Source organism: Streptopelia decaocto (genome assembly GCF_964273445.1).
Source record: "Streptopelia decaocto genome assembly, chromosome: 8".
Lineage (NCBI taxonomy): Eukaryota > Metazoa > Chordata > Aves > Columbiformes > Columbidae > Streptopelia > Streptopelia decaocto.
Genome location: NC_138662.1, coordinates 11,797,902 through 11,813,456, shown reverse-complemented (window position 1 = coordinate 11,813,456; position 15,555 = coordinate 11,797,902). Strand labels below are relative to the sequence as shown.

The 15,555-nt window shown below is 37.7% G+C and overlaps 1 protein-coding gene across 2 annotated transcripts in view; it reads right to left on the bottom strand.

Annotated features, from left to right (window-relative positions):
- SHQ1 (SHQ1, H/ACA ribonucleoprotein assembly factor) overlaps positions 1–15,555 on the bottom strand; it is a 46,108-nt gene that overhangs the window by 13,308 nt on the left and 17,245 nt on the right. For both annotated transcript variants that reach the window (XM_082059877.1, XM_082059878.1), the window contains exons 8-11: positions 14,978–15,132; positions 13,355–13,408; positions 10,738–10,861; positions 7,076–7,196 (exon numbers count right to left, since the gene is read on the bottom strand). In XM_082059877.1, coding sequence (XP_081916003.1) covers positions 7,076–7,196; positions 10,738–10,861; positions 13,355–13,408; positions 14,978–15,132 — 454 coding nt within the window. The remainder of the gene's footprint in view (positions 1–7,075; positions 7,197–10,737; positions 10,862–13,354; positions 13,409–14,977; positions 15,133–15,555) is intronic.

Genomic DNA, 15,555 nt, shown 5'->3' with positions numbered 1-15,555 from the left:
TGTACCATTTTATACTTGATTGTATTAAAATACACATTATTCAAATAAGCACATATTGTCAGGCTGGGTCAGCTAGTGCAATACATTTTCTACCTATCAATAAAAAAATGTTGTGACATTAAATGTTATTTATCTGAAAAGACATCATACTGTGTTTTATTGATAGATTGTTATAGATACTGGACAGTACTCAGACAAAGACTCTGAAAACAATGGATGGCTATAACTTTATAAAGTAACAAAAATCTGTATGTTCCCAGTTTTTTTTTTTTTCCTATTTTCCAATATATGCATAAAATGAACCTCAAAGAGTCCACAAAGAGACCATTTGAAGTGGGCATTCCCATTATTGGTAAAAGCTTGAAAACCAGCTGGGACATCTGAAAGTTAATACACCACCACAGGCCACCAGAGAAGTGAATGAAAAGCAAATCTAATGCAACATGATTACTCAAAGCAGCAAGCAAACGTAGTGCTGCACGCTGAACTAGCTGCCAGCAGTAGTGATGCCAGCTTGTAAAGCCTGCTAAGAAGGAATTACAATAATTAGGGATTGTAGTCATGAGCTACTACAGCAAGTCATCACAGGACACTAAGGGTAAAGCCTATGTAACCAGATAAGGCACAGCTTTCTGACTGTGTTCAGGGACAAGGTGTGAGCACAAGCAGCACCAAGACTGTTTGGTTTACCCCTTGTACCTGTATGGCCCTTATTAAGCTAAAAGAGAAACAGAAACAATAGTCTTCAAAAATCCAACAAGTTGTGTTGTTTTGCAGGGGGTGGGGGACAGGGAATTAAGTGGCTTTAGCATATCCACAATGACAATACTATTAAAGAAGTGTAGTGAAAAATATAATCCTCTAACTACAAGCTAGATCCAAATAAGTGATTTTGCAATGGTGGAAATAGGGTTGCTACACTATCTGATAAACAACATAACTGGCCACATCAGAACACACACTAAAAGCATATGCTAATGGCAAGGCTGCTTTCAAAGCAGCAATGTGAAAGCAATTTGGCTTTCTCTGCACCACCTACTTTGAATATTGGAGTTTTATATCAAACTTGAAATTACTGCAGCCTTCACTAAACTAAGGTTAACATGGGCAGCAATGAAGGTAAAGTAAAACTTAAACTGCAGCCAAAGCAGAGTATAGTTGACCATTAAACTGTAATGCACAGAACATACAATACTATGAAGTGTTTGCTTCCCAAGGTCTTAACTGTATGAAGTGCTTTAAACATGCTGTACAAATCAGTTTAATCCCAAAGAGCCAAGCACCAGGATTTTCATTCAGAATATATTACTGCTCATGCTTTTGTTCTTCCAAATCACAGCTGCCAAATCCAAGAAGTTAACAGCTGAAAATTAGCATATTCCTCTAACATTTGACAATGTTTTAAAGCACTGATTAATTTTTCTTATCTGTTAAGACATTCTGTCCTCCCCCCAGCTTGAAAAATTTAATAAACTAACATGTTAGTAGTGCACTAACTTGTGAAACAAGATACAAGGAAGATATGTAAGATGCTCCATAAAGGAGAGAACTTAATGTAAATTAATAACAAACCCATATAGCTATGCAAATATTTATATGAATCGAAGAGAGGTTTTTGAAGATTCAGTGAGGTACAGCGTGTTTAAATGGGCACAAGAGCAAACTATCAGCACTACTCTGATTATCAAATGTATGCTTTGAAAAAAATGTTAGGAGGCTGTCGTATACATTTGAAAGTAGTCTTTTTTGCAAATATAAAGATACAATAACTTGTAAAAATCAATTTTTAAAGTCAGCTAAAGCCAAGAAAGAGATCAGAAAGAACACAAATCTTGGACTGGAATTATGATCCTGAAGGCTGAGTTCCCTCCTCTCTTGAGCACTTCATGATCCAATGTGACACAGACAGTAAAAATCCTAAATCTCATGGATTTTTTTTTTTTTCCCTGAAAGACTTGGGCTCCTTAACACCTTTGCAACATCAGGCCTTAACACTTCAGGCCCACTTTACACTATATTGATTAAAACAGTAATTCAGAAAACCTGGGGAAAAGAAAAGGCGGGCTGAGCAATCACAGTCATTCTCATCACCTCAATGACATGCTGTGAATGTAATTAATCCTACATTTATTTAGAGAACCTCCCACCCTACACATAAAGCAGCAACTCCCTGCTGGTTTCAGACTAGGTAATTATGTTGTAACAAGGACTAGGTCTCAATTACAAAGAGATTAAAAGGAAAACAGACCTATGAAGCTAGACTATCTTTTAGGTGTGTCTGACCTGAAAATCAAGAGAAGGAAATAGAACAAGCTTAAGAATAATCTGACTTAGCTTTAATTTAGTTAGTTCAAATAAAAACAGAAGCTTCTACAGAGACACTATAAATGCCACCAGGAATCCTGGTTTTTACTTTAAAGCAAGTAGTCCATGCTTGAACTGGGAAGTTACAACTACAGTCACCAAAAGTAGCAATATTACATTTGTCTGAGGTTGTGAAGCACATACACATGAAGGTGCTGCTGCAGAGCACACATACATTAAAGCAGCCTATATACTGGTATAACAAATCAGGTTGCAGATACAGTTCTGCAAGACACACAGCTCATCTCAACATACAGATCTTCTTTACCGCATGACTTGAAGCTGCTACAATACACAACACAAATAATGATTTTATAATTTTTGCAATAGAACAGATCACAAATAAAAGGTGAGATGGTAAGTTAAAAAGTAGAAAAAAAAATAGTGATAATGAAAAAATACAAATTACACAGGAACAAACACTTTTTAATCCTGCATTCTTCATACCCACAAAACTCTGAGAAGTTTACAACTATACAACTGTGCATAAGTAAGTGTACTAACCCTGGAAAAACTGCCTAGAACACTAAGAGCTTCACCTCCACTTCAGGAACACAGAAAACATACATTAACTAATACTAAAGTGGTAGATATTTAAAACTAAACATGTATTTAAATGTTAAAGTATTTTAAAGCTGCATGGGCTTCGTTGTTCTCTTGGGTAGGGATGCAGAACAGTACGTGGTAAACTGCCTGGACAAGGACTCCTGGAAGTCGCTGGGCTTTCCAGCGAGCCACTGTGTCAGGGCCAGCAGGCGTCACGCGGCCGAGCCACCAGAAGGCACGTATGCACAACAGCGGACAATAAAAAGCAGTGTGAATAGAGCCTGGCACAGAGGGGAATACAAAACACTGGAGAAAGACATGGGGCTACACAAAGGGACCTCGCACAGCAAGAGTCAGTGGGTAAACTGCTCTGACTTCTGTAAAGGACACAACTCCTCTGGGGTCACGGACAGAAGGGACAAAGCTCTCTTGCAACAAACCACACCTAGAGACCCCTGGGCTTCCAGCCCATATTGCAGCTATCAGACAACCAGTGGTTGCCCCAAAGCTCCTTCTCCTCTCCCTTGTCTCCTCTACTCAAAGTAAGGTCTGAAAGATGTGGAAAAAAGCTCAGACTTATAATGCATATTCAGTTGTAGCTTCACCTTGGAGATGCTGCTGTGTATACCACAGTGGTTTGTGAAAGCCCTGATCTAAAGAAAAAAAAATGCAAATCAGACAAATTAAATTTATTATGGAAATGAAAGTAAAACCAGAAGTGACAGCAGGGCGGATGATAAGCTCACTTAGCAGGGGGATCAAATGAAGTGATGACATGTCATTATGACCTCAGAGGTTAAAGATGCAATTTTCCATCTGGCTGCATCTGGCTTTTCAACATAAATGTTGACACCACCTGCCGAGATTTACTACAAGCTCCCTCCATGGGTCTTTGTCCAGCTTTTGTTACCCAAGTTAACATTCATTTTTCTTCCTCTTTTCCGATAAGTTTTGCTGAGCAACACGCTCCCTTTCTTCAAAATGTAATGAACAGTTAAAAGGATTTTACATGCCATTTTATGCAATAGATCGAATTATTAACAGTAACTTCACAAGCAGCTCAAAGAGAGATACTAGGAACCTGGAAAGCAGCTAAAACTAACATTAAGACTGCAAGCAGGAAGACAAAACTTTAGCTACACTGCTAATATCTTACATTTTCCAAGACTTCTAGGAATCTACTTTTCTCTTCATAACAGGAACCTGAATAAAATCATCTCTCAAAAAAAAAAATTAAAGAACTAGCTTGTACTCACTATACCAAATTGACTATTAGCCACCTGCATGTCTTTTATTCAGCAGCTTAATTTCTAATTCCAGATACACTGTGCTTAAAATGAATCTTTTGCCAGCCCAGTGACACATTCACTTATTCATCTAATTTAGTCACAGCCAAACTATGATCTCAAACCAAATTTGTAATCAGCTATTGACACACTGTTGGTTACAAGGTTTTTGTTTCCACATTGAACATTTACAAGCCAGTACCTACCCAGGTGTTCCTCTCCCAGAAGCCTCATCTGGAGCAGGGCCGCATGCTTTCTATCACTTGATAGATCCATTAGATTTTTTTTTCCTAAACCTACAGCTCGCAGACATTTCTCTGCCAGTACAGGTAAGCTAACAAGCTTGCTTCCAGCTGTTTCTAAAGTGCTCAGATTCTTCACTACAAAGAACTTATAGTCTGTTTTAACTTTTTGAATAAAGAGGGCTCAACCTCCACTAGAACTTGGCTACATACCAGTGGAAAAGGGGAATAAAAGAAAAACCCTCCACAGATTTTGAAAGCACTCTGGGACTACAGCTATGAAAAGACAGGAGAAAATGGAGACAAAGAAAGTTAATGAAGCTTGCACAGAGCAAAGAATGGCTAAGAAACAAAACAGAGAAAGTATCCAGACTGATCGGACATGCAAATAACTTCATGGAAAGACCACCACAGAAATACCTATAAATACCTTCCCCTCCCAAAACTCTTTCACCACAAAGGCAATTACCAGAGGGATGTCATAACCTTCTTGCCCTGGAATGGAAGCTGTACCACCCTCCTCTCCAGCGCCTTACTCACCGTGGGCAGCTGGGAGCCCTTGTCCTCAGCAGACAAGTCACCACCCATTTCTGTATCTGTTATGGTATTTTCTGAATGATGAGTGAACTTCATTGTTCCCTTCAACATTAAGGGAGAAAACAAAGGTTCCTGTTTGCTTCGCACATGCTTAACTTCAAACGTGCTTCACTGCTAAACTGAACAGGAATGACTTAAGCAGATGCTTAAATGCTTTCCTGATTCAGACCCTAAAAATAGGAACGGTTTCTGCAGATCCTCTTTCTCTTGTTCTCCTAATGACAGACAGCTATTGTGCCATGTCATTATGACAATAAGAAAGCTTAATTGCCCTCTTTCTAGAAGCTGTCAGTTCTGCTTAACTGGTACATAATGTATGCGTCTAGGAGTAAATGTGTTAATGTATCAGTCACTTATATCTACCATACATTTTCCTCTGCTGTATTTAAAGAAAGCCTTGTTTTTTATGACTGACTTGCTAGACATTATATTCATTGATATGGACAGCAGTGATATTACCATCTTGTGACTCATTTCTTCGTGAAAGATGCATTAAATATCTTTCTCCTTCTTCATTTACTGCACTTTTTCAACTCAATTTCAACCTGAATGTGAATTTCCCCGTAGCTGCATTTAAGGTGTGGCCGAAAAAGGCCTCCTCAAAAATGACAATGTAAAATGAACTGTCTGTTCCTGGAACTACTCAGGATTAATGAATCAAAATTTTTGGAAACACCTGTAGTTGCTTTAGAATATTTTGTGCATTGTTACTCATAGGTACATAGTCACTGAAAGTAAACAAAGAATCAACAGTATCTACAACATGTAATCCACAGCTATGAACTGAAGACCTTTAATACTCTAAGTAGTACCAGTAAGGTCACACCTAAAAGTACAGCCCATGCAAGCTGTCTCAATTCTCTTTTGTATCCCCCTTTCTGACCATGATTAACACTAAGTTCTCTCTCTATTCCCTCACTGCTTCTTATGTCTTATGCACTCAAGAAGTTACTTTTTCTCTCACATTGTCTCATTAAATTGTGCACTGGAATGCAAAGACTATTTTTAACCCATGTTTTATGAGTCTGTATGTTGCTTTATTAACAAACAAGACAATGACATTTTTTGTTTATATTAGGAGTGCCTCACTTTTCAGATAAATATGACTGCAACTCAGATACACACTTTTGTGGGCCTTCAGAGAAGGCTGTGAAGACATAAAAAGGGAGGGAGAAAAACAAAAGCTGTATGAAAAATATAAATCTGACAAGAACAATATAAAGATTTGAACATGAAGCTTTCTTTGATCATTTAATCCATTTCTCACTGTTTTTAAGCCATTAAAGCATGCTGATAATTCCAACCAGCCTGGCTGCAAAGTTCCCAAGACTTTAGAAATAAGGAAATAAGTCACAGAGGTGAGACACAGAATTGCTGAAGTGCAGGGACTTTGTCTGCAAGTGGCACAGTCGCTGTTTCGTCTCAGGTGAAGTGGAGGCCAAAGCACATTGCCAGGGAGAGCGAGCTGGCGAGCAGCTACAGCGGCAAGAAGACACAGTGCACAGAGATGTGACACTTATTCTGGTGTTAATAACCAACTGGTACAACTGCTGCAGTCCATAAACCAGCAGTTTCATACAGGTGTAAATGGTTTGCATGGGTGTCTGATCAGAACTGGAAGTTGTCAATTCCATTGGAAGTTATAAATTCAATCCTGAACTAGGAGTTGTTTCCAAACCTTTTCTTAATGTTACATAAGTGCTATATAAACATTTTTGTTCCAAAGAAAGATCGCAACAGAATGAAAATTCCCCAGAAGCTGTTTTCCCCCAAACCATTAATATATCAATGAAAATTCATATTTTTATTTCAAATAAATGCAATTCCTCTCTCCCTTCTCCAATGATGTCACTACATCAAAAAAAAAATGCATGGAATGTCTTTGTTTATGTTGTAAGACTAGCTGGATAGCCAAGGTTAAAAGGACCGATCACATTTCCATATATAGGAGATCACATTTATTTTGATTTTACTGATACTTGTTCATAGATTAAGTATGCTAAAAACATTTCCCACATCAATAACTGCTTAAGAACTTACTTGGTTTTTTGAATCCAGATGCAATAGTCTGTAATGAAGAGATCATTAAGGATGTAGGCAGGGTCATTCTCCCTAAAAATCTGGTGAATGTCCAGCAGACACTTCAAAACTGCAGCTCTTCCTGGAAAGAGATTTTTACTTTTGTAATTCACTAGAAGTCATAACAGATGATCTTTATCATCTTCTCACCTTTGAGGCTTTAATAACCATGCTATCTACAATTATCTTGTAAATTTAAGTTGATTCACAGTCTCAGAAGAGCAGTAATATGACTATGCCCTTCAATATCCGCATCCATGTGGATGCAGAGCCTCTGAATTCAGTAGGAATCTCCGTGCAAGACTTAAGCCTCAAGACACAGTCATGCGTGTAATTCTCTGCAGCTGAAGCCCCTTCCCCCAGCTTTTCCACTTCCCCGAGCTGCGTCCAGCCCAGACTTTAGCACGCTCATACTGCGCACCATGTAAAAACAAATAAAAAAGTAACTTGCAAATAAAGAAGAATTATACCCCATCATTTATCTGAAGACAGAGAAAGCCTGTTTCCCTGTATGCCTACACAAACACCTGTTCTAGAAAACAACGAGGATGGAAACAACCCACAGCAGGACCAAACACACAGAAGCCACAGCAATTGTGTAAAACAACGTAAGCGATCCCATCGGCTGATGTCTAACAGCAGCCTTAAAGCGGGACTTTTCCTGCCTCTGTTAGTTACAGAGTAATTTGGCAAACCAAGCCTCCAAAAGAAAAACTCACTTCAGGCTCGAGAAGGTGCCATTTGACATACAGTTGATAAATGCAGTGAAAGATTAAAAACATGAATGTTTTCTCATTCCACAACCAGAAATCTTTTTGATGTCACTTTAATTTTTTTCATTATGCAACCATTGTTTGTGAAGAAGAGAACTAACTAGTGTAACCTTCAATTAGTTGGAACCTCATCTCTTAAGTTTTCTGATGAAGGTTGCTAAAGGGTTAATTGCTGCAACACTGAAAAAGAAAAAATTCACTGTTTAATGGTGGGGGGAACGGGCCATTCAAATGAAAACAGCCACTACTGCAAATAGAATCTAATAACCCTCTCCCAAGAGGCTGGCTCCTCCTGGGCTATGAAACCTGAACAGGGATGAAATTACATTTCACAGATTAAAAAAAAAAAAAAAAAAAAAAAAAGAGAGAGAGAGATCAGAACTCCCCCTGCTGTTCAAGCACAAAATTTATTTGTTTTAAATAATTCCATGCAAAAAAAATATACAGAGAAAATGAAAGTTAAAGAAAGTGGGAGATGGCAATAAGGAGAAAGAACCTGGAGAGTAAAAAGCCATGGCAAATAGAACTGAAAAACCCACTGGTTTTGTAGAGAGCAATTGAACAAGTGTCAGGAAAGAAGGCAAAAGAAAAAAAATCCCAAATATAACTGCTGAACTTCTGGATTGTATCATCATCAATGCTTGTCAAGCCAAGCTTGTCAAACTTAACTATTTTGACTAAAAAGAAGCCTGCTCTTTTAAAAATAAATGATATGTGGAATTGAAATTTTGCTAATTTTTGTAAGGTTCTACCTGTCAAGCTGCCAGCCTGAACCATTTACAACATCCACTGCTGCTACTCATCTGCCAAGTAACAATGTAAATTAGTGACTACAACACTAATTCTCAATAAATTGGTTTTAGATCCTCTTGCATATGTTATTTTAGTTCTCCACTTGTTGTTAGGAAAATAAGACAGTTCTAAACAACAACCAAATAGGACTGTTGATAAAAAACAAGTCCTGAATACCATAAAAACAATTCTGTTGAAAAATACAAAATTTTTTAAAATATTTCATTTAAAACTGAAGAATAAAAAATGGACTACACACCACATATTTATAGTTTTGTTTTGTTTTACATTCAGGAGTGGAGCTGTCATCATCTCATGGTTGGACTCTATGATCTTGAGGGTCTCTTCTAACCAAAATAATTCTATGATCTTAATGACTGCAAGTTATTTGTTCAGCAGTGACGTTCCTTTTACATATTCCCTGTTTATTCCAGACAGCTTTCATGTAACAGTACAACTTTTCAAACCTATGGTTACTCCAGCTTCAGTCGTGGAATTGTACACAACCATGTTTATATATTGAGTTGTTAAAGTTACTTACAACTTCTCTATTTATTGTGAGTTACTACTTCCAAAAAAAGCATTCAGCCTTCAACTTTTTTTTTTTGACAGAAGAGTCACTGAGAAGCAGAACTTAGTGGTTTTCTTCCAATGCTTGTGAGTTGCAACATTAAAAACAAAAACAAACCCAAGCAAACAAACAAAAGCCCACAAAAAACAAACAAAACAAACCAACCAACCAAAACAAATAACCCATAAACAAATGCAAGACACAGATTTTGACCTCTGCTCCTAACACAGGAAAATTATATAGGAAGTACTAAAAGAACAATGATGCAAAACAAGTTTCAATGCTGATACAAATTCAGGATTTCAGTTCTTCCCAGGTTACCACTGGACTTACCACAGAGTCATCTCAAACACTTTGCTTTAATCCTACAAAGAACTTGAACACTGAATATCAACCACAAAACTACCCCTTGCCCTCAAATGTGTGGTTCAGAATGGCAACTCTAAACTGGCACACACAATGGAACAATTTAGGAATTAAGATGGCTGGAAACTGAATACTTTGAACAGTAAAAAAAAAAATATAATGGAATGGCTCAAGTTAAAAAACAAACAAACATAACAGAAGATCTAATTCTAGAAAAAGAAAGTGGCAAGGGGGGCTGGAACTCAACATTAAGGTAAGCTTCCTGTCAAAATTCTAAAGAAATAGTTCTTCCAAACAGTAACTCATGCAACAAAGCTGCAAAATGAACTGCAAAACCATGATGAGGAGAACTCGGTCAAACAGAACAGCTGGAGCAACCGAAGAGGATGCTTTCAAAAACTTCCCTTAGGTGGGAATAAATCATGGAAGTAATCAGAAATCTGACAATCTTTTTTAACAGGGCTTCAGTCAGATAATTAAAGATGAACAGAAGACAACTGGACTCCAGCTACACTTGCAACAAAAACTGACCCTGCTTTGAAATAAAAACTTAAGACACCTTTAGAATAAGGTCTAAGCCAACTATAGTATCTAACCTACCATAACAAAAGTTTCATTAATATGGTCTTTTCCACCAGAAAAATCTGTTCACAGACAGACAAATACAGTATAGAGAAAAATACTTCAAAAATCAACACAACATGAACAATTACAATAAACTATTATTTTCTCTGAAGACCTTTTCCCTAAAGCTTTACAAATCACAGTTGGAATATCCCAATTTATTAAGATACAAGATCTGATAAAAGACTTTTCTCGGGATGAGACATTCATAACAGTTCTTATGTGTGGATTTTCTGGCATGAATAATACAGCTGAATTTACACCACAACTGCACGTATTGTTCACTGGCTAATAAATGAGTTGCTCTGGGGGGCATTTTCCTAGTAAGGACATCAATTTTGTTCTCTCCACAGTCCCATTTTCACAAAACCACAAGATGTCCAGGAATGTTGATATCTATCAAGTTTGGGTGAAATTGGCCAAAAAAGTTATTAAAAAGACAGACATACAAACAATGTGGCTACATAGTCATCACTTCCAATCTCTAAAAAACGTACCTAGTTGCAGTATCATGACTGTATCATTGAAGGCACGTGTCACTAATCCGAAGTGTCTGTGCAGGGGATAGCAGAGCACTCTTCTTCCAAAAGATACCAGGACGTCATGAATGCTGGTGAAACTCTGTGTGTATTAGTGAAAAATCTGCATTACTCTTTGTGCTTTTCAATACAAAGAATTAGGTTTTTTTTTAATTCTCCTTTAAAAAAAGGAAGTCATAGCAGCATAGCAAGAAAAGCACATTTTAATATATTATGCATCTAAAAATCTGTGGTTTAATAAATATGGATATCAAGATGTTACACAGAAACAAGACACTCCACATTCAGTTTGCATGGCAGAATAACAGAAGTTCTATACAATTTAGTGGTTTTGAACGTAAAAAAAATAAGAATGTAGAGAACATTAGAATAAAACATTTAACTCGACTTTTTCCATTGTTTAGATTAAAGCAATAAATTACATCTGTCCCACATTATTATATATATTAAGGGGAAACTATAAAAAGCCTTTTAAGAATAAAGAAAAATTAAAACCACGTGATATTAACAAAATACATGTGTACATATAAGATCTTTAAAAATGATACATGACTCTGCCTTTCATGAAAATTATAGACATTCAAGACAGGGATAAATATATCTGCCCAAGGAAAGTGGTTCATTGTCTTCCTTCACAAGTGAGGAAGACCTCTAATTTACTCAGGCCACAGGCATTAATGAGTTATTAAAGACTTTCTTAAGAGAGCAATTTCCTTTTTGGCTTTCACTTTTCAAGACACAATATTCCATTTATGAATTCAAATAAAAATACCTATTTCATCTTGAACTCTCAATTTATTAAAATTAATTAAAACACTTTGCTGACAGCCAGCACTTTTTCGTATTATGTGACTGCTTTAACTCATTTTTCATTTTAATGGGTTGCTGGTAAGCATTTAAATCATTTATGTTTTGTTATTTAATATTTAGAGTCTAAGGTGTGTACATGTCACACACAGCAAAATGGCAGTCAGTTCAAATAAACCATAGCTGAGGCAATTTTGTTTACAGATTGATGAAAACACCCGCCTCTACATGGTTTGTATAACAGATATAGTTATTAACAGCTTGGTGCCAGGAGACTGAATTTTCTGGGTGTGAAATATACTGTTGGCACAGGCTGCGCCAAGAGCTGCTACATTATAGGATAAGCACATGCAGAAAACTCCCTCGCTGTGTTAGAATATGGATCTTAAAAAACTTCAAGAGTTACGGCAATCACTGCATTTTAACTGCCCTCCTTTGTGACTTGCTACTGCAGAACATTCAACTGGAAACAAATTAAAACTAACTGATCTGTACTGAATGTAACATTGGCTGCTACTAGGAATGTTTGAAGGACAGAACCCAAAAATCCTGTCACAAATTTCATTTTTGATCCTGCAAACTCAGAGTTGGCTCAGTAATTTCAGGAATGAGGGAGGGACGGTCCTTTCTAGCTTGCTGCCATCATAAAAAGCCATGGCCTACAGGCCAGGTGAAGTGCCTTCCACTCCCAGCTCTGCAACAACTTAATTACACAGGCCTGCGTGCTTCCAGTAAACGATCTGAAAGGCTATGTTGATACCAGTGGTGGTGGGTGCTGCAGTACCACTGAAAAGAGGGGGGGCGGGTAAAGCAACCCATGGCCATTGACTCTGCAAGAAACCCGAAAAAAACATATTCAGCACTTGTCTGAAAGATCACACGATCAAAGCCTGAATGAGACAACAGGTTTGCAACTACAGAACTGAGGTTTTCTTGCTACAAGAATATGAAATATGGGGCAGGGAAGGAGTTCTAAGAGCTTTTCCTATAATTGGTTTGCATTTACTTCTGGGCTTCCCAGTTCCACCCTCCAACATACTCTGACGGCACACAGCAGAACGAAGGGGAACACAGAAACCACCTGATCTGCAGTCAAGAGAAAGAGCAAGCTGGAAGTGCCAAATGATGAACGGGGAAGGCTGAAGAAAGGTTCAGCAGTCAAAAACCCCACAAGTGAACAACAAGCTGCTTTATTAAGGCCTGCCATCCTCAAAAGTTATTAAGGTAGGACCTAAAGGACAGAAGAACCCAAAGAAATTACATTCCCTGCTTTTTCTGCCCTTTATGCCCTTTCTATTTTAACATGCTTTAGCCAGTTAAACGGGAAGATATTTATGAGTTCTGATCAAGGAGCCAAAAGGCTCTGTTTTCTTGCCCTAAGCATGGAGTTGCACACACATACTGTGGACATATGTGAGGAATAACTACAATTACTTCCTAAATAAAGGTCAGGACTTGTGAATCAAGCCCAGGAACTAGGGACAGCATGTAGCTGAGCAGCCTTTTCGCAGTGCTTATCCCTAGCTTTTCCAGAATGGGCCAGAAGAAGGCTTAGAACCCAGACAGATGAGAGGTTGCACTCCAGCCTCCTGAGGCTACTAGTACTTGGGAGCCCAGAAATCGTGATCAAGTTCTTGTAACATTTATTGAAAAGAGGACATACACTTAATACATCTTCAGTACTGGAAGTGTAAGCCTTCCACAAAAGCAATATACAATACCAATATACAATACCAAAACCAAACAATACACTTAAATTTTAACTTACCTCCAGCCAGCACAACGTTGCACTCAGTTTCCTAACGTTCCAAGATGATTCAACCTGATTATAAAAGGACACCATAAAACAACTATTATCTAATTCAACATTCAAGACTGCTGGCAAACTATTTAAGATAACATTCTGGCAGTAATTTAAGAACCTTTGTGAATACGAAGTAGTAATTACATTATGTGCATTGAAATGGCCACAGGACAGCATTAAAAGTATACTGCAATGCATATGTTAAATAACTAAATTGGTTTCCGTACTGGGAATATCTAGCCCATGCACAAAGCCTTTAAAATACAACAGCAATCACAAAAAACTGTATTATAGAGGAATTCTGTCCCTTTTCACCAAGAAACAGAAACTTGAATCAACAAAGCTCAAGCTAAAATGCCTTGTTTCATGAAAACAGCTCAAGACTCTTGGCTTTCAGAAAGGATCCTAAAGCCAGCAGTACATGTAAAATGTCATTTTTCTTAAAAAGTGACAGATTCATAGTATTTGTGTGGTAGCATGGTCTAGTGGGATGATCAGGCAAAAAGCCACGAAGCCCTGATCTGTAACTCTGGCTCGAGTAAAGATTTGTATGGCCTGAATGTCTTGGGTTTCCTATTAAAAAAAAAAAAAAAAAAAAAATCACGATGTGTTTTCAACATATACCATATGGTTACTGCAAAGATCAATAAAGATTTGTACAACTGGGTTCCTTCCTTATTTGCAATTTTGTGCAACACTAACACGCAATACAACAACCATCTTATTCTGTTGAATAAGCAGGTCTGGACACTTCTGCCATTCTACAGTCCATGCCCTGCAATTCAGTCTAAGACAGATTGGTTTTGATCATATGTTCCAATATTCTGATTAAAAACATTGAGAAAACATCATCTTGGTTAGAATCAGCAGAGGAGATGCTAAGCAAAAAGTTGTATGTGGGAAGTAAGTCATAGAATCATAGAATAACCAGAGTAGGAAGGGACACAAAAGGATCATCGAGTGCAACTCCTGTCCCTGCATAGGACAACCCCAAAATTCACACCACGTTCCTGAGGACGTTGTCCAATCGCTTCTTGAACACTGTCAGGCTTGGGGCTGTGACACCTCCTGTTCCAGTGCTCCAGCACCCTCTGGGTGAAGAACCTTTTCCTAATGTCCAACCTGAACCTCCCCTGGCACATCTTTCTGCCATTCCCTCAGGTTCTGTCTTTGGTTGCCAGAGAAAAGAGCTCAGCCCCTGCCCCTGCCCCTCCTCTTGTGAGGAAGCTGTAGCCACCATGAGGTTTCCCCTCAGTCTCCTCCAAGCTGAACAAACCAAGTGACTTCAGCCGTTCCTCATACGGCTTCCCCTCCAAACCCTTCATCAAATTGTCTGGAGTCTCCTGCATCTCCACTTCTCTCCCACAGCTAAAATGCTGGTCTAGAAGAACAGAAGTATTTAGAAATCATATTAATCCCTAAACACATCCAACAGCTCAATTTAGAGATAAAAAGTATTTCAAATTACTCAATTATATATATTTTTTTAATGCTTGTTAGTAAGTTTTAAAGTAAAAGGTAAGTTTCCTAAATGACAGTACAGGGTCAGCACTAGGTTCCTAAAACATACTAATTTTTTTTACTTACATTCTTGTCTCCTTCATTGACACAAATTTCATAGCAATACGCCAGAAGGATATCAATTAAACCAAGATATATATGATGACGGCTTCTTTTATCCAGAAGATAAGATTTATTTGTGAACTTTCTCAGCTGCTCTCTCTCTTCTTCAGATAAGACAACTATAAGAAGGATAATTGATTATGAATTTAAAGTTGGCACATTCATTTTAATAGGTGATAACACTACTTGGACAGTCTCTTTAAAAAGAAGTGTGTTACTAATCACAAGTCGTTCATCACTCCAGAGAAAAAGTCTAAATCATCCTTACTTTCATTTTTAACTTTTATTAAACTCTGGTACAGCCCTTTCAAAGTCATATTCCAACGCTGCAAAGTACTGTGTGCACAAACTGGCAATTCTGAACTGTGATGAAAGTGCCAAGAATTTCTGTGGATGCCTGGGTATCTTATACAGAGATAAATGCACACTCAGAATCTGAGTAAGCTGAAGCTTCTTAAGCCCACATCATATGAGATCAAAATAAGAAAACAAAATCAAATATATTTTCTTATTGTAGAAAAGGGTAGAAACTAAAGAAATAG